Genomic DNA, 24711 nt, shown 5'->3' on the forward strand with positions numbered 1-24711 from the left:
ACACACACACAGGCATACACACACATCCCATACTCTGCATTCCAACCATTCCAGCTCCTTCTGGTTCCTTCTGTCTGAAACACCTATAGGGCAGAAAAAGTAAAACCCTTTACCTCACCCATCACAGTTCTTGGATGACATCCCCATAACAAAAGACGTATTAATGAAAGAAAAGCAAAACAATTTTTTTTGAGACGGAGTCTCACTCTGTCACTCGGGCTGCAGTGCGGTGGCGCGATCTCAGCTCACTGCAGCCTCTGCCTCCCCAGCTCAAGCAATTCTCCTGCCTCAGCCTCCTGAGTAGCTGGGACTACAGGCGCGCGCCACTACACTCAGCTAATTTTGTATTTTTTTTAGTAGAGACAGGGTTTTGCCATGTTGGCTAGGCTGGCCTCAAGTGATCCCCACACCTCAGCCTCCCAAAGTGCTGGGATTACTGGCGTGAGCCACTGCGCCCGGCCACATTTATTTTTTTAACCGAAGTTTTACATAACATGGGAGCCTTCAGAAATGGAGACCCAAAGACCAAGGGAAAACTGTGTTTTTATGCTAAGTCTGATGAGAAGAGTGGATAGTTGTAGAGAAACATGATTGGACAAAAAGGGGTGTTATCTAAAGGTAGTAAACCTAAGGGGAGGTGTGCTTAGGAAGGCATGTTTGTTCAGATTATTTTCTGTGTCTCTGTAAGACATTTTTCCCCCAGGTATGGGACCAGAAACATGTCACATAGAACCATCAGGATGGAAGGGAGGAGGCCAGACAGTAGCCTTTCTAGGTTTTATGGCTTGCTTTGGGAGAGCGAAGTTCTAGTTTCTGTGAGCCAGCTTGGGGGTGAAAAGCCTCGTTCATGTTCTGAACCCGGGAGGCGGAGGCTGCAGTGAGCCGAGATCACACCACTGGACTCCAGCCTGGGCGACAGAGCGAGACTCCATCTCAAAAAAAGAAAAAAATTGTTATGCTTTTCTCTCATTAATATGTCTTTTGTTATGGTGATGTCATCCAAGACCCTTGTGACGGGTGAGGTAAAAGGTTTTACTTTTTCTGCCCTATAGGTGTTTCAGACAGAAGGAACCAGACAGAGCTGGTTCTCACCTTGGGGGTGAGAAATTCCAGTTTCTATGACCTTCTCGGGAGAGAAAGAGGAGAGGTGGAAAGAAAGTCAGAGAGACCTTGTTTCTGAGCCCGTCCCCATCTCTTTCCATCCAAAATACTTAGCATGCCAAGGCACCATGTTTTGGGGTATCATGTTCTGAGCCCCGATACACCCTTTCCCCCAAGTTTTGTGTTCAGCACAGTCTGAATCGCTGCCAACAACCCTTCCAGCCCCCACACTGTTTGATGCCTGCCCTTTCCTACATTGTAGTTAAGTGTCTCCTACTAGACCACCAGATCCCTGAGGAAAGGATGGCCCCTTGTTCAGCACCACATCCTCAGATATTTTCTAACTCCTAATAGATATTTAAGAAATATGTGAGCTGCTCTTGCCCCTCACTGAGCCTCAAAAGGTAATCCATGTAAATTTCCATCGAATGGCATCCAGGGGACAGCATTGTAGAATTCATATCCCAGCATCTCTGGTGTCACACTAAAGCTCAGCCCAAGAGTCAAGCTTCATCCAGCCCCAAGCAGCTCTCCTGAATCTTGGCTCTTTTCTCTTTCACCAGTGGCTTAAGCTCAGCTCTGCTTCTGCTCTTCACATTAAAAAAAAAAAAAATTGAGGTTAAAAGTTATTAGCCAATGGGAGGCTGTGTTTCTTTGGACCTTCAGGGGGTTCACTTGATTGTTGCAGAGATGTCAACTTTATCTTCTTCCAGGGAGAGAGAAAACGGATGGAAGCCATGTGGGGGCTTAACCACCAACACACATCCTTCTTATCAGGACATTGGCAATATGAAAGGATACTTTCTTAGGTCACTCTTTGTTTCATTTATCCAGGATGAATTGCCAAATAAATTTTTTCATTTCCAAGAAAGGAAGTAAACTGTGGTGTAATATGCAATAAACGGAGCCCTGCAGCCAACAGGATACGTTTGAACTTCTGGTTCTAGCCCTCACTCACTCGCTGGGTGACCTCTGGCAAGTTATTTAACTTCTCTGGGTCTCGGTTCTCTTAATCAGAAAATAGAGATAATCATGCTATCAACTTTTGGAGTGGCTGTGAATATTTAATGAGAAAAGACAGGTAAAGCCCCCCCCCCCCCCAATGCAGGAATGGTAATGGGGCACATTGATGCTGCTGTTCCTTACTGGGTCTGTGGCAGACATTGCTAATCAATCACAGATATTTCTTCTGATAAGACTGGACTGGAGGACACTCCAGACAGAATGACTACTCATGGGTAGATTGAAGCTAGCGCTCAGACTGGAGCCCATTTGCCAACTCAAGCCTCCCGCATTTCCAGACACGCCATTTGCAAGGTTCACGATACAGAATAGAGTGGTTGTCACATCCCGGGGCTCCTGTTTCCTGAAGCTCCTCCAGGACTTTGAACAGCAGACCCTAGCCCATCGTACAGATTCCCATTAGCTCCCAGGGTCTGACAGCTGGACTGCTGGCCCCTCATACCTAGTCTTTCAAAAGAGCTTATGAGATTAATGCATTTGATTAATTTTTTTAACTGGGTGGATAACACATTGGCTGTTGGCATGCCAGCTCAGTCCCAGGGCTGCTGGGGGCTCATTGATGCTGGCAGCCAATTTCCATTTCAATCAAGTGAGAGAAGAGGGAGGCAGAGAAAGAGATTAAAAGAAACCAGGACTTGATTGAAAGCTATGGCATCTAGCGCCACCTACTGTTATTTCGCTGCATCGCTACTTTTGCTGACCATCGGGTCACTGACAGTCTTGCTCGGCCCTTAAGGCATTGTGGGGGGAACATTTTCGTGATCTCACGCAAGTTATATTTTTCATTCATAGCTCATAATTGATTCAATGTGTATAAACTACAGGTACTCCTGGTATAGTGAGAGTAATAGTGACATTTCCTTGGCTTGTTTTGGTTCACAAAGCCCTGTGTACCAAGTGGGCCTCTCAGCATCCTCATGGCCTTTGCATGAAGATTAGGCAGTGCCAGGTGGGAGCCCGGAAGTACACAAGAGATGACTTTCTTCGGGTCACGCAGGTGTGGTGCATGGAGAGGGGATTCCGACTCCACATTCTTTTCTCCTGAATCCGTCCCTTGTCCACCTCTGCTCCCCCAGCCCACCTTGGGGCCTGGCTCATCAAGCCCCTCAGAGAGCAGTCCCCACTCCGTATGTGCCAGTGCATAACGGGGATTTTACTGAAGGGTTCACAGAAGAGAGGGAGAAGGTTACATTGCACCTCACACAGGAAAAAACAATAATACAGTCCTTTAGCTGCTTGTGGGTTCTTTTCTGGATGTCAGTTCCCCCTCCCTCACCTCTTCTCCCAGGCCCCCTCCTAACCCTGCACTGTCTATCACTCTGGTTTGCTTTTTTTTAGATGGTATCTCACTCTGTCACCCAGGCTGGAGTGCAGTGGTGTGATCTTGGCTAACCGCAACCCCTGCCTCCTGGGTTCAAGCGATTCTTCTCCCTCAGCCTCCCAAGTAGCTGGGATTACAGGCACGCACCACCACACCCAGCTACTTTTTTTCTTTGTAGAAGAGAGGGGATTTCACCGTGTTGGCCAAGCCGGTCTCTAACTCCTGACCTCAAGAGATCTGCCCGCCTCAGCCTCCTAAAGTGCGGGGATTACAGGTGTGAGCCACCACGCCCGGCCACTCTTGTCTTTATTAGCTGGAGCCATCCTCACTGTGTGTCTCCCTCAACCCTCTTCATACTCACCTTCCTTCTCAGCTAACCCTTCTTTAAAAACAGGAAGGATTTAAGAAGAAAATAGTGGAATAATGTCTTTCCTTCCAGTTCAAAGGATGAGAAGACTGAATTTTCAGGGAGGCTTAATGGCTGAGGACTCAAGTTTTTTGTCTTGTTTTGGTTTTTGTTTTTATTTCATTTTGTTTTGTTTTTAGAGACAGGGTTTTACTCTGTTGCCCAGGCTGGAGTGCAATGGTGCAATCATAGCTCACCACAACCTCAAACTCTCGAGCTTAAGTGATCCTCCTGCCTCAGCCTCCTGAGTAGCAAGGGCTACAGGTGCATGCCACCATGTCCAGCTAATTGTTTTGTTTTTTGTAGAGAGAGAGTTCTCACTATGTTGCCCAGGCTGGTCTCAAATGCCTGGCCTCAACTGATCCTCCCATCTTGCCCTCCCAAAGTTCTGGGATTACAGGCATGAGCCACCACACCTGGCCTGAAACCTAGTTTTAAATGCAGGAAGACCAGGGTTCTCATCCTGGTTCTGACCACTGACCAATTGTGTAACTTTGAACAACTTCATCTATTCTTCCATTTCTCCTTCTGTAAAAGGGACAGTTATTTTTTAATAACCATCTCATTGGTTTGTTGGAAGAAGTAAATGAGATTGATAATGCAAAATGCTTAGCACAGTGCTGATGTGTAGCAATTCTTCAATAATTTGTCAGTTTCGGTGACTTAGCCTCACCTTTTTTTCCACTCACTGATTAAAGGGAGATTCCATTCACTTAGACTAAAATGCAAATAGTGTATCTCTCCAGAGTTGTGCAGCGTCCAACCTGTGCATCCTTATATGACAGCCTGCCAGGCTTACAGAGACCAAGGAATGCATCCCAGCAAAGAGTTAAAGGATAAACCACAGCTAACAAATTGAAAGTGAACGGATAGCACAAAAGCATCCTAGGAAAAGAGGGCAGCAGGTGCAAAGACCCTGTGATCAGAATGAGCAAGACACTTAAGGGAGGCTCACTGGCTAGACCATAGAGATCAGGACAGCGGAGCAATGCAAGATCACACTGAAGGCAGGAGCTAGATCACAGAGCTGTGTAGTTCCCAGCAAGGATTTTGGACTTTAGTCTAAAAACAATAAGGAAAATTTTAGGCAATGGAGTCATGGGATTGGGTGTGCATTTTGGAAGGGTCAGCTATGTGGACAATGGACAAGGAAAACAAGAATGGAGGAGAGAGGTCATCGGAGGCTGTGTCTGTTGTCCAGGTGGCTTGCAGCAGCGTGGGAATGACACTGGTGGGAAGACAATGGAGGGAAAAGACTGGAGAGCTCTCTAGGAAGCAAAGTCAACAACTTGGTAAATTAGCTCAGGGCTTAGTAAACTTTTTCTGGAAAGGGCCAGATGGTAACATTCTAGGCTGTGCAGCCTCTGAAATAACTACTAAACTTCGCTGTTATAACAGGAAAACATCCACAGACAATAATAAGCACATGGGTGTGACTGTGCCCAATAAAACTGTAATATACAAAAGCCAGCCGCAGGCTGTAGTTTGCTGATCCCTGGATTAGATAAGGGTAGGGGAGGGTATCAAGGATTGGAGGGTACTGAGCTCTCCCACTTCCTGTCTCTGTGACCTTGAATAATTGACTTAACCTCTCAGATACTGGGTTTCCTTTCCAGGAAAACAGGAATAAGGATTCCTCATAGGGTTGGCGTGAGGATTAAATAAGGCAGTGTTGGCCAGGCCTAGTGGTTCACGTAATCCCAGCATTCTAGGAGGCCAAGGCAGGCGGATCACCTGAGGTCAGGAGTTCGAGACCAGCCTGACCAACATGGAGAAACCCATCTCTACTAAAAATACAAATTAGCCGGGCGAGGTGTTGCATGCCTGTAATCCCAGCTACTCAGGAGGCTGGGGCAGGAGAATTGCTTGAACCCAGGAGGCAGAGGTTACAGTGAGCCGAGATCACACCATTGCACTCCAGCCTGGGAAACAAGAGCAAGACTCTGTCTCAAATAATAATGATAATAATAATAAGGCAGTGTCTGCTGTGGGACAAACAGGGAGGTCTCATTCATGAACACACTCCAGTGAGGAATATCCAGCTACATTCAAAATGGCCATCGAGGGTAGAAAATGAAGTTCTTTATTACGGAGGCCCTTACACAAAGAACAAATAGAACTTACACAGAAAAATTGGAATCTTTAGGAAGGGGAAAAAAATCCCTGCTGATTACAGCTTTCCTCACACAGCTCAATAGATTTTTTTTTACTTCAAAACAACTCTATAGGTGGGAAGAGGGCTCCAGCCTGAAGTAGGACTGAAGAACAGTTCAATTGCATGGCATTAAATAGAATGCTTATTTTGCTGGTTATCTTTTTCTTTCAGGTGCCCTGAGTTTTTTCAAAAATTTCCCCACAAATCAAGGGTTGGGCCAGGATTTAGAATGGAGTCTTTATAAAGAGATTCCCAGCCGGTCGACGTGGCTCATGCCTGTAATCCCAGCACTTTGGGAGGCTGAGATGGGCAGATCACCTGAGGTCAGGAGTTTGAGACCAGCCTGACCAACATGGTGAAACCCCATCTATACAAAAAAATACAAAATTATTCGGGCATGGTGGCACATGCCTGTAATCCTAGCTACTTGGGAGGCTGAGGCAGGAGAATTGCTTAAACCTGGAGGCAGAGGTTGCAGTGAGCCAAGATCGCGCCATTGCACTCCAGCCTGGGCAACAAGAGCGAAACTCTGTCTTAAAAAAAAAAAAAAAAAAAGAACATTCCCACCTCTCCCCTCATCAAAGTTTAACTCAGTAGTGTTCTCAATTGAGGGTGATTCTGCTTCCCAGAGGACACTTGGCAATGTCTGGAGACATTTTTATTGTTGTAACTTGCAGGAGAGATGCTACATTGTATGATGTACAAGAAAATCCCCCACAACAAATAGCGATTTGGTCCCAAACTTCAGTCATCCTGAGGAAGAGAGATCTTGTTAACCAGCCTGGGATGTTGCCTGGAGGAGGAAATGGTTTATCTTTACTTTTTGGAATACATCAGCAAGATTTTTCTTTCTATCCACCTTTTTCCTTTTTCTCTTACTTTATCTCTTTTATTGGCTTTTGGCTGACAGGCATACAATCCTCCTTCCCAGAGCACCCAATTTCCTTTTATGGAGTTACTTCTGCTCTATTAGATACAATCAGGCTCTGTCCCCCTAGTTATTTAACTAGTACCTGGTCCTGAGCAGGTGCATAGTGGCCCCAGAGAGCCCAGTAAAGGAAGTGGTTAAGATGTGACCTTAATTAAGTCCTCAAGAAGAGGTACTGACATAGCCAGGGCCTCAACACTTAGCCAAAACAAACAAATCAACCAAAAAACTATGATAGTTGGTGACTTGTAGGTTCTGCTGGGCCACAATTTCTCCAGCCTCAGGGGCATGGGTCCTACCTTTGTTTCCCAACTTCATCCAAGCTCCCACCCTGAATGTCAGCAAGAAGCCCAGACCCTTCCTTTATTCCCAAAGCACGGCTTCCATAAGGCAGTCCTGCTTCACTGACATTTACGGAAGACCCAAGCAAATTAATTGCAGCCAAGGGAAACCTGAAACTGGGGTTTCAGTCACTTCATATTTTGTCCCCAACTTGTAAAAGATTGTAGAAGATTCCAAAGCTACAGAAAGTTTGCAAAAATAGTACAACAGGCAGTCAAATACCCTTAACTTAAATTCACAATGTTATCTTTTGCCATGTTTTTAACATGTTTCCATGATGTTTTTCATATGTATGTATGTATGCATACATGTGTGTATATATGTATGTATGTACTATATATATAATATGTGTGTATATTTACAATTTTTGAAGCTGAGCCTCTTGAAAGTCAGTTACAGACACTTCACACCTAAACACTTCAGCATGTATTACCGAAGGACATTCTCCTTCATAGTCACAATACAGTTAACACAGAAATTTCACATTAACCCAGTGCTATTATCTTTTTCTTTTTCCTTTTCTTTCTTTCTTTCTTTTTTTTTTTTTTTTTTTTGAGATGGGGTCCCACTCTGTTCCCCAGGCTGGAGTTCAGTGGCACAATCTCAGTTCACTGCAGCCTCTGCCTCCTGGGTTCAAGTGATTCTCCTGCCTCAGCCTCCTGAGTAGCTGGGACTACAGGTGCACGCCACCACACCCAGCTAATTTTTGTATTTTCAATAGAGACGGGATTTCACCATGTTGGTCAGGCTGGTCTCCAACTCCTGACCTCAGGTGATCCACCCACCTCAACCTCCCAAAGTGCTGGGATTACAGGCGTGAGCCCCAATGCTATTATCTAACATAAAGTTCATGTGCAGATGTCCCTAGTTATCCCAGTCATGCCCTTTATAGCCTTGTCTCCAGTCCAGCATTCAATCAAGGGACCATGCATTGCATTTAGTTGTTGTGTCCCCTTGGTGTCCTAGAGAAACAGATCTTCTGCCTTCTTCCTCTTTTATGACATTGTTTGTTAGAATACAAAGAGATGTATCCCTTGGATTTCTCTCCAAGAAAGAACTTGCCAGCAGGCGGCACAGGTAGCTGAGAGTCTCCAGCTGTTGACACTGCCAGCATCCACAGCAGCTTTCATGCAGCGGAAGTCAGAAGCTTCCCCAGAAATTCCCCATCAGTGGGCACTGGCCATTTCTGCCTTGTGCTTGGGCTCAATCAAGCAATCTTTGCTCTGGATCTCCCTGTTGCATTGGCTGGACTCTGTCAGATCTGCATCATGGTCTAGGGCTCCCCTGCCAAATCCCACTTCCTCCTCCTTTTCTCTTTCATGGGCTTACCCGCAATGAGCATTTTGTACTCCTTTCTCCGTGTCTGCTTCCCAGAGGCCCCAACAGACACAGACATTGACATCTTTTAAGAGTCCAGATCACCTATTTTGTAAAATGACCTTCACTTTTTATTTTTCTGATTGCTTTCTCATGATTAGATTCAGATTGGACCTCTGGGGCAGGACATGTATGTAGGTGATGTAACCATGTAGGCGATGCTGTGCCCTTCCCAGTGCATCACTTCAGGTTCACCTGATAAGAGTTTGTCCTGTCATTGGTGATGCTAAGCATAGCCATGATGGTTAAAGTGGTGTCCACCAGACCTCACTGTTATATGGGTATCTCGTTTCCTTTGTAACGAATCATTAACCTGTGGGGTTAAACCTTGAGACTGTGATGCATTCATCTTCTCATTCATTCAGCAATGACAGAAAGAATGCAGAGCCAGGCCTGTACCATGTGCTGAGTGAGTATCAGAAGCTTCCTTCCCAGGGATCATTGTTCCTTCTCCTCTTCTTCCCAGAGGACTCCTGCTGCTTTGTCTCCCCTAAGTTCTCAGTAGAGGACTTGCTTGTCTCCCCAGATGAAGTCTCTTCTTCTACCACCTCTCCCTGACAATCAAAATTTCCTAGAAAAGATGCAACCTGTCTTCAACAAGGAGAGCTGTTAAAGAATTCTTTTTTTTTTTTTTTTTTTTTGGAGACAGAGTCTCACTCTGTCGCCCCAGGCTGGAGTGCAGTGGCACGATCTCGGCTCACTGCAACCTCTGCCTCCCAGGTTCACGCCATTCTCCTGCCTCAGCCTCCCGAGTAGCTGGGACTACAGGCACCCACCACCACACCCGGGTAATTTTTTGTATTTTTAGTAGAGATAGGGTTTCACCGTGTTAGCCGGGATGGTCTCGAACTCCTGACCTCGTGATCCACCCGCCTCGGACTCCCAAAGTGATGGGATTACAGGCGTGAGCCACCGTGCCCGGCCTGTTAAGTAATTCTATAGTATATTTCCTATTTCAGTTTGAAGGATCTGTGTGTGGATGAGGTCACTAATTCTGGGTATCTCTGTGTTGGTAGGTACACATCTTACATTCTTATGACAAAAAAAATACCTCACTCTCCCCAAAAGGAACTGCCTATCATCACCATAAAACCACCAAAATGGAGTATTATTCAGCTACAAAAAAAGAGTGAGATCCAGTTATTTGCAACAACATGGATGGAACTGGAGATCATTATGTTAAGTGTGTTAAGTGAAACAAGCCAGACACAGAAAGACAAACATCACATGTTCTCACTTATTTGTGGGATCTAAAAATCAAAACAATTGAACTAATGGACATAGATAGTAGAAGGATGGTTATTAGAGGCTGGGAAGGATAGTGGGGGATGGGGGGCAGAAGGTGGGAATGGTTAATGGGTACCAAAAAAATAGAAAGAATGAATAAGACCTGCTATTTGATAGCACAACAGGTTGACTATAGTCAATAATAACTCACTTTTTAAATAACTAAGAGTATAATTGGATTGTTTGTAACTCAAAGGATAAATGCTTGAGGGGATAGATGCCCCATTCTCCATGATGTGCTTATTTCACATTACATGCCTGTATCAAAACAACTCATGTATTCCGTAAATATATGCACTTATTATGTACCCACAAAAATAAAAAATAAAATATTAAAACCACCAAAAACTTAAACATCCGTGTGCAAGCTAAGGTCTCCGGGTTCATGTGTGTACTCCTGCCATGATCCCGCCTACTCTGTTCTTTACAGCTTCTCCATAATGAGTCTGAAATTTGTTAATCAGCGTGCTCGCTTCTCAGTGCTGTCTTTTCAGTCTCCCTTCCCCCTCACCCCTCGACGGAGCATCCCAGCTGTTTCCCTGATGTCTGTATCAGCCCGGGCACATTTAACAGGAATTCATTTCCATCTTAATCTTATTCTAGGAAGTAGATCATATTTTAAGGAATAACAAAGATGAGTTCAGAACATTCTTTCATAAAACACAGAGAACAACAGATATTTAGAAAATTGGCTTTCCGGCCGTGACCTTCAACAAATCATTCTGATTTTCTGCCATATTAAATTCTTTATGATGAAATCTAACAAAATTCAGTGGAAGAGTTTTGGAGGTAGTATCTGTAAATCAATAGCTAGCAACTGCTACCCCTCAGGTAGTTCCCACTATGCAAAATAGGGCAAAGTGGGATGGGGGTGCAGAATGGAGTAGTGAATAAGAACACAGTCTTCAATGTCACTTGAACATGAGTTCAAATCCAGGCTTTGCCACTTAATAGCAAGTCAGTTTCACCTTTTTAAGCCTCTATTTGCTGTCCTATAGAATGGGAATAATAATATGGCAAGGACTCAATGGACTCATCTATTTCATATAAGAATGCACTTGGGACAGTGCAGAACACATAGGAGATTGGCATTAGTCCCATTTCACAGATGGGGATTGGCATTCGTTCTAGTAGGACTGGCATTAGTTCCATTTCACAGATGGGGAAACTGAGACTGGGGAGTAAAGTTACCTCACTCAAGGTCACTGAACTCCTGAGTGACAGGGCCAGGACTCAAACCTAGGTCTTTCTGACAGCAAACGTCTTTCCATCCATTCTTGCCACACTTCACTTCTCAGCTGTCAGGTTAAACCACACCACTTCCCGATGTTACTATTTAAACAGCCCCAGCACATGAATATTAAATGTGAGTATATCTGCCAAGAAAACCATCCCCATCTAAGAGTCCACTGTGAGTCCATGCGTGCTCCACCCCTCCCAGAACCCCACCTCCATTTACCACCTTTTAACCTGGTACATTACACGACATAACATGGTGTTTCTGACGATCTTGCTCTCAAAAACTCATTGGGTCGATAAGAGAAAGGATGCTGTTCACACATGCTGTAGGAAAGGTGGGCAGGGCAGAGACTTGACTTTGTTTTCTAGGAAACAAAGAACGGAGTCATAACCGGTGCTCTGCAGAGCAATGGAAACACTGAAAGCTCTGAAGCCAATGGCACATCCAAGGGAAGCAAAGACAGAAAATCAAAATCAACTGTCCCCAAGATGGCTTTTATGCAACCAGGCTGGGAGTCATCACAGCACAAAACAAAGGATATCTGCAGAGACGGTGTATTAGTCCATTCTCACACTGCTCCAAAGAAATACCTGAGACTGGGTAATTTATACAGAAAAGAGGTTTAATTGGCTCACAGTTTCGCAGGCTGCACAGGAAGCATGATGCTGGCATCTGGTCCTGGGGAGGCCTCAGGGAGCTTTTACTCATGGCAGAAGGCAAAGTGTGAGCAGGCGTCTTACATGGCAGGAGCAGGACCAAGAGGGAGATGGGGGAGGTGCCACAAACTTTTAAACAACCAGATCTCACAAGAAATCACTATTGAAAGGACAGCACCAAGGGGGCATGGTGTTAAACCATGAGAAACCACCCCCATGATCCAATCACCTCCCACAAGGACCCACCTCCAGCATTAGGAATTACATTTCAACATGAGATTTGGGTGGAGACACAGATCCAAACCGTATCAGATGGTGATAGGGTTTTGCTTGGTTTTTATTTTCTCCTAATTTTTTTTATCTTTTCCTGATTTTCTATTAGGTTGGTGCAAAACTAATTACGGTTTTTGCCATTTTTTTTTTTTTTTAATGGCAAATGAATTTTCGGCATTCATTCAATGGCAAGTGAATTTCAATGGCAAAAACCGCAATTACTTTTGCACCAACACAACATAATACAATGTTCATTAATGTCAAAACCAGATTAAAATATTAAATGTGAGGTTGTATTACAAATATGTTACCAGGGTAGGGAGACACATGAATGAGTGTCAGTAAGGAGTATAAAGACCTAACAGTATGGGAAGTAGAGCAGGTAAGTTTTGATGGGAAGGGAGTTGATCTACAAAGATCTGGAGAAATTTGGAGAAGTAGGAGGGTTCTGAATACCCTAGAATCGTGATTTTTGATAATTTTTGGGGGGGCGAGGCGCATGACCACAATTCTGGATATGCATTTTAGCCATGGAAAACTCTGGGAACCTCAGGCATAAGATCAAAAGGAGTATCCAAAGTTATCATCTGTAAAGGGATCCTTGATTAAATTAAGGGGAGGACCTGCTTTATAGTCCCAAAGTGGCCTGGGGCCAAGACATTTGCATAAGGTGTACCCATAATTACTTGCTTTCACTCTCATTTCCATTTCCTGCTCCCACTGGGGGGCTGATCCTTGCAAACTACATTTCCCAGGGGCCCTTGCAGCTGGCTTCCAAGTAGGTTCAGCCAATAGCAGGCACCATCAGGAACTGAAGGGTGAGAGTTAAACAGAAGCCAGGGCATTTCATCCCTTCTCTCATTCAGCTTATGGTGGCACCTCTAGCTAAAACTACATCTCCTCCATGAGTCTAGCTTATGCCAAGTGGCCCTATTCCAGGGCTTCTGAAGGCCACCTCTTCTTCCCTTAATTCCTCCAGCTCCGGAGATGGTAGAGGTTTCCTTTTGCTAATCTCTAGCTTGCCTCATCATTCCTTATGTGACTTTTGAGCTCTTCCAGCACTTTTGTAACCGCTCCCCTGTATTAAATTCCCTTTGTTGAACTACCTGTCATGAGGTCTGATTTCCTGCCTAGACCCTGCCTGATCCAGTATGTTAAAATAAACTATTAGCTTACATCATTCCAGACTCTTAGATGACTCAATTTAAATTGGCATTAAACATTTCTACTTTGCCTGCCTTGAGAGAATTAGTCAAAATTGCTTTACAAACATGAAAAACGCTATTATTTTATTAAAATTAATCTATGTGAATTGTAGAAAAATTAGGAAAAAAGATAACCAAAACAAAAAATTATTGTTTAATTGCCTATAATTCAAATGCCCTGAGATACCATCTCTATTAACAATTTATTGTATTTACTTCCAGCTTGTTATATTAGTACATATATGCCTTGTCATATGTCAATATTTTAAAACCTAATTTGTATCAGATCACATACATTTCTGGAAATGTCTATAGATTTTATAAGCATAAATCTTAGAGCTTCTCTATGATCTACTATCTTTACGTTTTGTAGCATGCATTTTTATCTGAAATTACATTCCATTACCACCTTCCCACATTAGTGAATAAACAGCCATAGCAGCACTAAGTGGTAGCACCAAGACTCAAATGCATCACATACCACTGTCTGGATAGACCATGATTTATCCCCACAATGCCTATGGTGGGACATTTAGGTATTTTTCACTATTATTCACACTGCTGTGATAAACATCCTCGGGGATAAATCTCTTCATCCTGGCGACATAATTTCCTTGGCTGGGGCAAGAGGATATGTATTTCTAAAGCTTGTCACACATATGTCTAAATTGCCCTCTAGAAAGGTTGTAGACAGAGTGATTTTTGAATGTTTTATAAACTTTTTAATCTACTATTTAACTTATTTAACTTATTAACTTTTAATTTAACTTATTATTTTTCACTTAATATCAAATGATGTTTGTAAATGTCCTGAGAACTAGTTATTTCTGCTGGCTTATTATAATTTTAATTAAACAAAACTATAATTATAAAGTTATAATCATAAACTTACCTTTATAATTATAAAATTATACTTTGACAAAAATGGTTTCCTGAGAATCCATTTAAATGCTGACATAGTTGTGAGGCTTGGGGGTGCGTGCATCTCATGCTGCTAAAGTCAGTGTCAAGTTGAGGACGCAATTCAGTACCAATCCCAGTCAATACAAATCCACGCTTACACAATGATGTGAATTCCTGGTGCACAGGCAACTATCATTAGGTGACATTTGAAAAAAAAATGCTTGAATGTTGGACATTATCATAGTTGTTTCATGAAGAAGGTAAAATTTAGGATGTTTAGGAGAGTGGTAAAGACATGACCGTGGCATAAAACAGGGTTTCAATCATGTGTTTTCAAATTATCTGGCAGGAAAATTTCTGATGTGCTTATTTTTCCTTCATTTATAAATATGCTTAGTTCACAGCATCTTTTTGGAAAGTTACTTTGGGCCTGCAGGAAATATATAATGAGGTTCTCCAAAATAAGTGGGATTAGAAAGACAGGCAACCTTGTTTTCAAATATTTGATCTCAACATGGCCAATCTCATTGCTTTCACTATAAAATACACCAGAATGGGGGTCATCTGATCTTGATACCTCAAAAGCAGTGTTGGGAAAAGAAGAAGAACTAGTTAAAAGAAGTCTCAGTCTCTTAGCTGTTTTGCCACTCCCAAGAGAGGGATGTATTTCAGATAGAATTTTGTGGCTGCAGGTAACAGAAAACCTAATTTAAGCTGTTATAAATAATAAAGGAAATGTTCATGAAAAGTCAAGATTCCAGTGAAGCTTGATCAGTTCAACAAGGCACCGTGGAACGAGTTTTTCTCTGACTCTCTTCTCTGCCTTTCCTGCATATCATCTTTGCCCAAGGCTGGCTACCCTCATGGGCACGAAATGGCTGCAAGCAACTCCCAGGGGCTTTCTGCTTCCCCATTTCTAGTCAGTAAGGAAAGAGAACATCTCTGCCTGTGCTTCTCAGAAGCCCCTAGAAAATGCTTGCATCTCATTTGCCCAAACTGGGTCACATGACCATCCATAAACTAACCACTTTGACAGGGGATGGTTTGTGCTGTTTGGCTTCAGTCATTCAGGGCCTCCCCTGCTGCTGGTAACCATGAGCATCTCCGAAGATGCAAGTGCCGTGTGAAGGAAAGGCAAAGGGCCTAACCAGGGAACTAACTGGTATCAACAGGGAGGGTGAACAGATGTTGTATGTGTGAGACAAACGAATGTTCATTATGCAAAAGCATGGGAAAGTACTCCTAGAGTTCCTTACATGCCTCATCAGAGGGTGGTCTCTCCACCCGCTTCACCCATCCCTCAAGATGAACATTGATGGGTCTGCCATCAATTTCCAGCCAAGGGGTTGAGGCCCCCTGATATACTGAAATGAGCACGATAAAGTACCTGTAATTCATTACTAAGAATAGCCAAAGAGACAGTTTTTAAATTATTTCATTGTTTCCTATCCAATTGGCCTGATTCAAAGCCATCCATATGTTTTGTTTTGTTTTGCATCCTTTATATTTTGCTTTCTTTTCTTTTTTCTTTTATTTTTATTTATTTTTTTGTTGTTGTTTTTTTGAGAGAGGGTCTCGCTCTGTCACCAGGCTGCACTGCAGTGGCGCAATCTCAGGTCACAGCAGCCTTGACCTCTTGGGCTCAAGCGTTCCTCCTACCTCAGCTTCCTGAGCAGCTGGGATTACAGGCATGCACCACAAATGCTTGGCTAATTTTTTTGTATTTTTTGTAGAGACAGGGTTTTGTCATGTTGCCCAGTCTGGTCTCAAATTCCTGAGCTCAAGCCATCCTCCCGCCTCAACCTCCCAAAATCCTAGGATTACGGACATGAGCCACTGTGCCTGGCCCCACTTTGTCAAGTGGGCAAGTAATAGCTGCAGTTACAAATACTTTGTAGAATTGCCATAGACTCTTCACCCTTCATCTGTGCTGCCTTACATGGGAACATGTATTGGCCAACCCAGGAGAAAAATGGAATCAAGCAGGCCAGAAGCAGTTCCTTCCTCCACTTCATCTCCCACTGTGCCTCCCACCCAACTCTTCCACAAGCATCATTCAACTTTGAAACAACAATGCTTCTCAACTTTCACTTTACACCTCAAAGCCTCAGAGCAGTAGGCACCATAGCCCAGTTTCATTGATGGTGACTGCAGAGGAAACACTTTGCCTCCTCCCACACATCGATATTGGGATTTCTGTTAGTGAGCAGCCAACCTGTTCTCACCCTGCCTTCAAAAAACACTCTCAGTACAGTACTACCAACCAGCCTTTGTCAAATTTCACTTTGCCGTTTACTTTTTAAATCTTTTCTCTTTCATTATGTAACTAATTAATATTTATTGCAAAGTTATAGGAAATGCACATCAGCTAAGAAAAAGAAATAAAACCTGCCATAATCTCACCCCCAGAGAAAATCACTGCATTTTGGAGCTATGTCATTTCATATCTTTGATATGTGTATATCCACATAGATCATTTTTCAAAAACCAAAATAGAATCATGCTATAAATATTACTTTGTAACACATCTTTTGACTCAAAAAAATCAAACATCTTTATATATCAATAAACATACTTACATTATGTTGCCGTTATACTTAATTGCTGCCTTGTATTCCATTGTGTAGATACACTATAATTATTTAACCTGTCTTCTATTGTGAGATGTAAAGTTGTTTTCCAATAGTTTGCTATTACAAACAGCATGCTGGTGAACAGTTTTGTTGATGAATCTCCGTGTCCATGAAAGGATATTTCCTTAGGATTCTTGACAGCAGAGTTGTTGGATCTAAGGACATGCTCATTTCTAAAGCATCTGGTATGCATTGAGAATTGCCCTTCTGAAATGCCAGCACAAAGTATTTACCAGATTTATCTGAGAGCACCCATTTTCCCATAATTTCTAAGTATTTTTTTATTTAAAAAAATCCTAAGGTGCAGGAAAATTTCAAGACAAGATAATCCAGGTAATATTCTGATTATTGTTTCTCCAAACTGCAGGTTGAGAAAAATGACTTTTATACTAAAATATAATTTGCCAAGTATGATGGCTTGAACCTGTAATCCTAACCTTACTTGGGAGACTGAAGCAAGAGGATCACTTGGGCCGAGGAGCTCGAGGCTGCAGTGAGCTGCACTCCAGCCTCAGTGACAGTGTGATCCTGTCTCTAAAAAAAATAAATAAATAAAAATATAATATAGTTAATTTATCTCTCTTCTTTATATTGAGCATGTATCAACTTCTGAGTAATGTGAGATTTCCCCTAGGTATAGACAAGGCAAATTAATAGGGAGAAAGAAAAACCCACGAACAATTATCTGGATAATTCATTCATAAACCTCTGCTATGGGAGCAGGAAGAGAGGGGAAGTACATTTGCATCTCTACATTGACAAGATTCAGCTCTCCAAATCAACTGCTAAAGCCACCAATAATAATTATTTTTAATGCCTAATTTTTTGCTCTAAAGTGTAATGCTAATAGTAGTAGCTTCCATTTATCTAATGCTTGCTATCAGTGAGGAATTTAGCAATTAATTTAATCCTCAGAACAGAGTAGGAGTGATTCCCCATTCTACTGAAGAAATTGAAGCCCAAATTCTTCAGAGAGGTTGAGTAATTTGTTCAAGGTCACACAGCTGGTCACCAGACAGAACCAGGGTCAAGGCTCAGGTCCACCTGTCTCCAAAACCCTTACCATGTCCACTGTATCACACAGCAGCCCCCTCTTTGGTGTCAAGGTAGACTCTGTGCTGCCCAGGACTCCTTAAACCTAGCCATACATCTCAGAGAAACCCATGAGCCTCCTGTGCCTATCTCCATTTGGAAGCGTTGTATTAACACTCCTTTTATTTTCACCCCTTGTCTTCTCATCAGGTCCCAGACAAGCCAATGAAGAGCATCAAGTATATGGACAAGGAAATAATAAACCTCAAAAAGGATCTTATACGAAGCCGGTGAGTGAGCCCAGCAGGGAATGATCCATAGACAACCCAACAGGCATGAGCAGGCTTATGGGGTGTTGCCTACAAGTCCTTGCCCAGTCCCAGCATCCCCCAATTCTGAACACTAAGCAGAAGACTTACAGGAGGGTAACCCTGGGAGGAGCAGAGGGCAGGATCGCTTTCTCGGCTGGACTTTCCAGGGAGTACCCATGCCATGCCAGCCTCCAGCCGCCTGCCTAGAATTCCGTCTGCTTTTCTTCCTGGACCTGAATCCAACTCAAGAGAGTGTCCCCATGCTCCAGAAAACCTTCCCTTTTTTACTCCAGACACACATGATGATACCATGGAGTCAGAGTCGTTCTCAAATTCTGGTCCTGTTACCTGCTAGCTAGGATGCTGGCGGAGTTATTTAAACTCTCTGGGACTCTTTTTCCCTATCTGTAAAATGAGAATAATAGGAGGTTGTTAGAAGAACCGAGGGAAATAAAGCAGATAAAGTGTCCCTCATATGGCCTTGAATACAGGGCTGTTCCTATCTTTCCTCTCCTCACTCCCTATTCCTTTCCTCCCTGATGACTGAGGCCCAGGACCGTGTTTCAGCCATCTCTGTCTAGTGAGATGGAATTTTTTTCCCTTACTCCTTAACTGTTTCCTGAGACCTGGAACATCCCAAGGTAGGATCCTAAAATGAGACTTTTGGTAAAGCAACTCAAGACAGAGTAAGAGATGAAGACTCTTTTAGCACAAAACACGTAAGATGTGTGCTGAGAGGGGTAATCTAGGTAGCGGGGAAGTTCTATTGATCTTAGACATCTCCCACTCTGAGCCAGATGCAGTGAGAGGCAAAGTGAGACACCCTCTCCCTTCACCTCCATCTTCTGAAAGCCACCCTTCTCCACCACTACCGGAATCTCCACCCTGCCCCTTCCAGCAGCACAACTTCATGGAACTGATGACTGAGCCCAAGAGGACTCCTGGAAGGTAGAGGAAGGGAAAGGAGTTAAAGGGCCTAGGGGAGAGGTGAAGAGAGGGCCCCACTGACTGCAGGGGGTGGCTGTGTCGGCTATCGGAGGGTCTCTAGACACTGTCTAGTGAAATATAATTTGAGCCTTGTGTGTAATTTTAAGCTTCTGAGTAGCCACACTAGAAAAAGTAAATAGAAACAGGTGAAAGTAATTCTAATAATATTTTTAACTCAGTACCTCCAAAATATTATCATTCAACATGTAATCAGTATTAAAAATGTATTGATGAGATGCTTTTCATTATGTTTTTTCATACATGATGAAAAGTAATGAAGGGATGAAAAATAATGAATGATGAAAGATCTGGGATGTATTTCATACTTAGAACACGTGTCAATTTGCACCAGTAACATTTCAAGTGCCCAGTAATTGTCATGGACTAAATTGTGCCCCTGCCACACATACACACACACACACACACACACACACACACACACATATTAATATGTTGAAAACCTAAGCCCCAATGTAATTTTTTTGGAGATACAACCGTTAAAGAAACAAGTAAGGCTAAAGGAAGTCAAAGGGTGGAGCCTTAATCCAATGTGATTGGTGAAAGAGGAAGCGACACCAGGCATAAGCACACAGAGAAAAGGTCACATGAGACCGGGTGTGGTGGCTCAAGCCTGTAATCCCAGCACTTTGAGAGGCCAAGGCGGGCGGATCACAAGGTCAGGAAATCGAGACCATCCTGGCTAACATGGTACAACCGTCTCTACTAAAAATATTAAAAAATTAGCCGGGCATGGTGGCGGGCACCTGTAGTCCCAGCTACTCGGGAGGCTGAGGCAGGAGAATAGTGTGAACCCGGGAGGCGGAACTTGCTTTGAGCCGAGATCATGCCACTGCACTCCAGCCTGGGCAACACAGCAAGACTCTGTCTCCAAACAAAACAAAAAAAAAAAAAAGTAACATGAGGACATAGCAGGAACTCAGCCGTCTGCAAGCCTAGGAGAGAGACCTCAGGAGAAACCGACCCTGCTGGCACCTGCACCTTCAGCTTCCAGCCTCTAGAACTGTGAGAAAATATATGTCTGTTGTTTAAGCTGCTCAGGGTGTGGTATTCTGTTAGGGCGGCTCCAGCAGACTAATACGTAAGAGACAATACATAAGAGTCAATGCTGGGATGTTCTTGCAGAGAATGATCCAGCTCAAAGAGGCCAGCAGGGCTCAGTCTCATATTCCTTTGCAGAGCTGAGCTCAAAGGCAGCATTTGAACTTGGATCTCCAAATTGAGGGCCTAGAGCCACAAGGATCCTCTGTTAGTTTCAGACATACTGGCCTCTCTGTAACTGCCCAGTGGATTCACCTTACCCGAATTTGTAACTGCCCAGTGGGTTCACCTTGCCTGCTGCCTAGACAGAGCCAATTTATCAAGACAGGGGAATTGCAATAGAGAAAGAGTAATTCACGCAGAGCCGGCTGTGTGAGAGATTAAAGTTTTATTATAACTGAAATCAGTATCCCCGAGTATAAGGGAGTCAGAGTTTTTAAGGATAATTTTAAGGCCAGTGAGTCAGGAGTGCTGATTGGCTGGGTCAGAGATGAAATCACAGGGAACTGAAGCTATTCTCTTGTGCTGAGTCAGTTCTTGGGTGGGGACCACAAGATTAGATGAGCCAGTTTATCTATCTGCATGGTGCCAGCTGATCCATCAAGTACAGGGTCTGCAAAATATCTCAAGCACTGATCTTAGAAGCGGTTTAGGGAGGGTCAGAATCTTGTAGTCTCCAGCTGCATGACTCCTAAACCATAATTTCTAATCTTCTGGCTAGTTTTTTAGTCCTACAAAGGCAATCTAGTCCCCAGGCAAAAAGGAGGTTTGTTTTGAGAGAGGGCTGTTATCGTCGTTGTTTTTTGTTTTTCTGTGTTTTTGTTTGTCTGTTTGTTTGTTTTTTGTTTTGAGACAGAGTCTCGCTCTGTTGCCCAGGCTGGAGTGCAGTGGCACAGTCTCAGCTCACTGCAACCTCCGCCTCCCGGGTTCACACCATTCTCCTGCCTCAGCCTCCTGAGTAGCTGGGACTACAGGAGCCCACCACCATGCCTGGCTAATTTTTTTGTATTTTTAGTAGAGACGGAGTTTCACCACGTTAGCCAGGATGATCTCGATCTCCTGACCTGCTGATCTGCCCGCCTCGGCCTCCCAAAGTGCTGGGATTACAGGTGTAAGCCACCATGCCCGGCCCTTTGTTTTTAAACCATAAACTAAGTTCCTCCAAAGTTAGTTCAGCTTATGCCCAGGAATGAACGAGGACAGCTTGGAGGTTAGAAGCAAGATGGAGTTCGTTACGTCAGATATCTTTCATTGTCTGTTACAATTTTGCAATGACAGTTTCATCTACAGTGTTTGAACCCAAGTTAGAGGGCTTTTGAGGCTGATGCCTTGGGAACCTTGGAGCCCCAGGGACTGGTGACATGTAGGATCAAGAAGCCAAGAGCCATCTGAGTAGGGACAGCAACTGTGGCAGGCAGCTGAGAAAGAAGATGGCATGGTGAGGGATGAGCCTCCCAAAAGGGAATTGCACTCTGTTCCACAGCTTTGCCCAGAGATGTTCCAGGCTTCACAAGGAATGGTGCAGCAGGGACGTTGGATCAGAAGAGAGGTTCCAAATACAGAATTTCATGGGCATCAATCAGTCATAACAGACACTGGCCATACCCAACCATCATGACCATGTTAGTTCTTACTAGCTGAGTATTATCAGCCTTCAGGTAGATGAGGCCAACCAAGAGCCCCAGATGCAAAGACATGTCAGAATCTCTAGAGCCTGAGGAATGAGGGTCTCCACAAGAATCTGTACACTGTAGACAAATGGCTGTTGATGAGATAGATGCCAATAGATGCCTTGACCTAGACTTGACTCAGCCTAACGAGGGCGACAAAGCAGTGGCGTGCCAGCTTGTAACTAGAGCCCACTGCTAAATTTTCAGTGGAAAATTATTGAACCAATTATTAAACACAGCTATTGTTAAAGATTAATTATATAAATGTATATCTATAATTGCAAACCGATCGTTAAACACAGCTATTATTAGAAATTAATTACATGAATTTACAATTAAATACAATTAAATAAATTCTATTAAAGCACAGGTAACAAATACTTAGAACTCATCCCTTCCTAATTGTTTTATACAGTTTGCTAACCTCTATGCCCTAGAGGCTATCAATGGTTGTAGTATCTATGTGGTGGAAATAGTATATAAGGAGTGCTACAACAAATCTCTTCCCAGCTCTGTGTTCACTGACGTCACCACTTTGGTAGCTCGAAAGCAACTGGTGGGAATATCTGCACCACGGTGACAATATTTGCACCGTGGAAATCATCAAACACTACAAATCAGGGCTCAGTTCCCCCGACAGAGAGTCGGTTGTTAAACATTCACCAGCACACCACGGGGGACGTGCCCCAAGAACGACAAAGGTTCCACTTCCCACAGACCCAGTAGAATAGAGGGGATTAATTATTAATAAAAGGTGATACAGGCAACAGTTGTTCTGCCACTCTTCAGTTGGTCAGCTGAGTCTGTCACTCCCAACAGATGCATTAAATGTTAAAGCTGAGATTTAACGTTCTGCTCGGACACCCTTAGCGTCTCCCACTGCCGGACACAAAGGAGAATGGGGAAAAGGCCAAACAGAAAAGCCACAAGCAAGCAAGAAAGAAACGACAATGAGATGTTCCATCTGGCCACACTTCTGGATCCCACCAACATTAAGGAAGGAATCAGGATTCCCCTTCAGAAGGAAACACCATGTTTTCCAAGGGAAGTCATCTCTCCAAGTGGCGCAAACTCCCTGACCCCATATCCCAGTATTAAATGAGGCGAATTGTTAACAAAGATGATGTTGACTTTTCCATCCATTGTTTCTTAACTTTGTTTCCCCTCCTGTTAGAGACTAGCTCACCTTGAGCCAAACTATTTTACTGTCTCCTGGATTTTTGTTTAATATTTTAGCCCTCTTGTAATTCAATGGCACCGTCCCTGGTTTCATGGCCAATTTAACCTGATGCTAAAAAGAATAAGATTCTAACTGCTTTCCTCCTCGCCTGTTCCATCAGATGTTCAGTGGCACTAAGCAGCACCCTAGGCACAAACTTGCCGAATTTCTAGCGGAAGTTGACAATCAGGGTCTCTTTGCATGTGCCCAGTTCTTGGCTGACTCTTGAAGTGCGATGACGTACCTTCCTGCAAAGGTGCCAGCGCTTTTTATTGTGAATGTTTTAAGGAAAATAAACATCTCTGCAATGAAAACAACTGCAATGTTGAACATGAAGCCGTGATTGGCAAAGTTTAGTTAGGTCCAGGCAATTGCAAATAAACAATGATGAATTATCCACTCTCCCCTACCCCCAGCAGGGTCCAGGTGATGCACGTGTTTAAAGGGTCTGAGACTTTGCTTTCCAGCTGTGTTTGGTAGACAGCTGAAGCAAAGTAATTAGAAATAACAAAGGTGGAATTTGGGGCAGAGAAAGAAGCTATTCTTTTTTTTTGGCGGGGGGGTTAGGCACTTCTTCTTGGTACTTCTTTAGCCCTCTGTACTCATTCATTTTTTTTTTTTTGACAAATGTTTATTGAGTATGAGATATCACCAGGTGTACACCAGGCATTGCTGTATATATTGGAGATGAACAAAACAGACAAGACTCCTGTCTTTGATGAATAAGGGATGACGACTTGCATTATAATGAGGTAAAAACAACAATCAAATTAACAAGTAAATAAGCAGAATTTGAAGGTGGGGATCTAAAACCAGGTGATGTATAAATAGTGGTGATGAAGAAGCTGCTGCTTTAGCTACAGCCGTCAGACAAGAGTTGTTTATAAAGGGAACCCTGGGCCCAATACCTGAATAGTGAGAAAGAACCATCCCAATAAAGACATAGCAGGGTGAAAGGTGGTGTATTTCAGAGAACAACAAATGAATGGGTACCAAAGTCAGAACAAGCTGGAAATGCTGGAAGAACTGAGGTGAGCTGGGTGGCCACAGCAGAGTGAGAGAGGATAAGAGAGACGAGATAAAATTGAAGAGTTGGGTAAGAGCTGGCCCACACACTGCCTTGTAGGCTGCGATGAAAAGTATGGGTTTGAATCTAAGTGCCACAAGAACCACAGGAGCATTCTGAGCAAGAGATGGATATAATCTGATTTTTTAAAAGAGCATCACATCCACTGCGTAGAGGCTATGGTGAAAGATGACAATGGCTTCAATGAGGGAAACGGCAGTGAACTGGGGAGAAGTGGATGGATTCAGGATTCCTTTGGAGGTAGAGCCACAGGACTGGCTAATGGATTGGATGTGGGAGCCTAAGGAAAAGGCTGCATTGTGCATCCACATTCTACAATGACCTGTTTCCATCTCTCACACTAGCATGTGAGCGATCTCACAGTAGGCACCATGTCATGTCCACTGTCATGGTCCCAAGAAAGTGTTTATTGATGGGATGAATTAATTATCTTGTCCATCTCTAGAATTTATCAGTTGAAATAAGGGGGAAGGCTTATAAACTTAGTAGGGAAAGT

At 43.5% G+C, this 24711-nt stretch overlaps 1 protein-coding gene and 1 long non-coding RNA gene across 9 annotated transcripts in view; one reads left to right on the top strand and one right to left on the bottom strand.

Annotated features, from left to right (window-relative positions):
- The window catches only part of CCDC60 (coiled-coil domain containing 60), a 204744-nt gene that overhangs the window by 74093 nt on the left and 105940 nt on the right, over nt 1-24711 (top strand). For 6 of the 8 annotated variants that reach the window (XM_001158378.6, XM_063786077.1, XM_009426363.5 and 3 more), the window contains one exon: nt 18093-18172. In XM_001158378.6, coding sequence (XP_001158378.1) covers nt 18093-18172 — 80 coding nt within the window. Of the gene's footprint in view, nt 1-18092; nt 18173-18990; nt 19142-24711 lie in introns of all 8 variants that reach the window. The other 2 variants (XM_063786076.1, XM_063786078.1) reach the window with 1 other exon arrangement.
- The window catches only part of LOC104001710 (uncharacterized), a 281675-nt gene that overhangs the window by 22546 nt on the left and 234418 nt on the right, over nt 1-24711 (bottom strand). The gene's annotated exons all lie outside the window — the stretch shown is intronic.

The sequence above is a fragment of the Pan troglodytes genome, chromosome 10, assembly GCF_028858775.2.
Source record: "Pan troglodytes isolate AG18354 chromosome 10, NHGRI_mPanTro3-v2.0_pri, whole genome shotgun sequence".
Lineage (NCBI taxonomy): Eukaryota > Metazoa > Chordata > Mammalia > Primates > Hominidae > Pan > Pan troglodytes.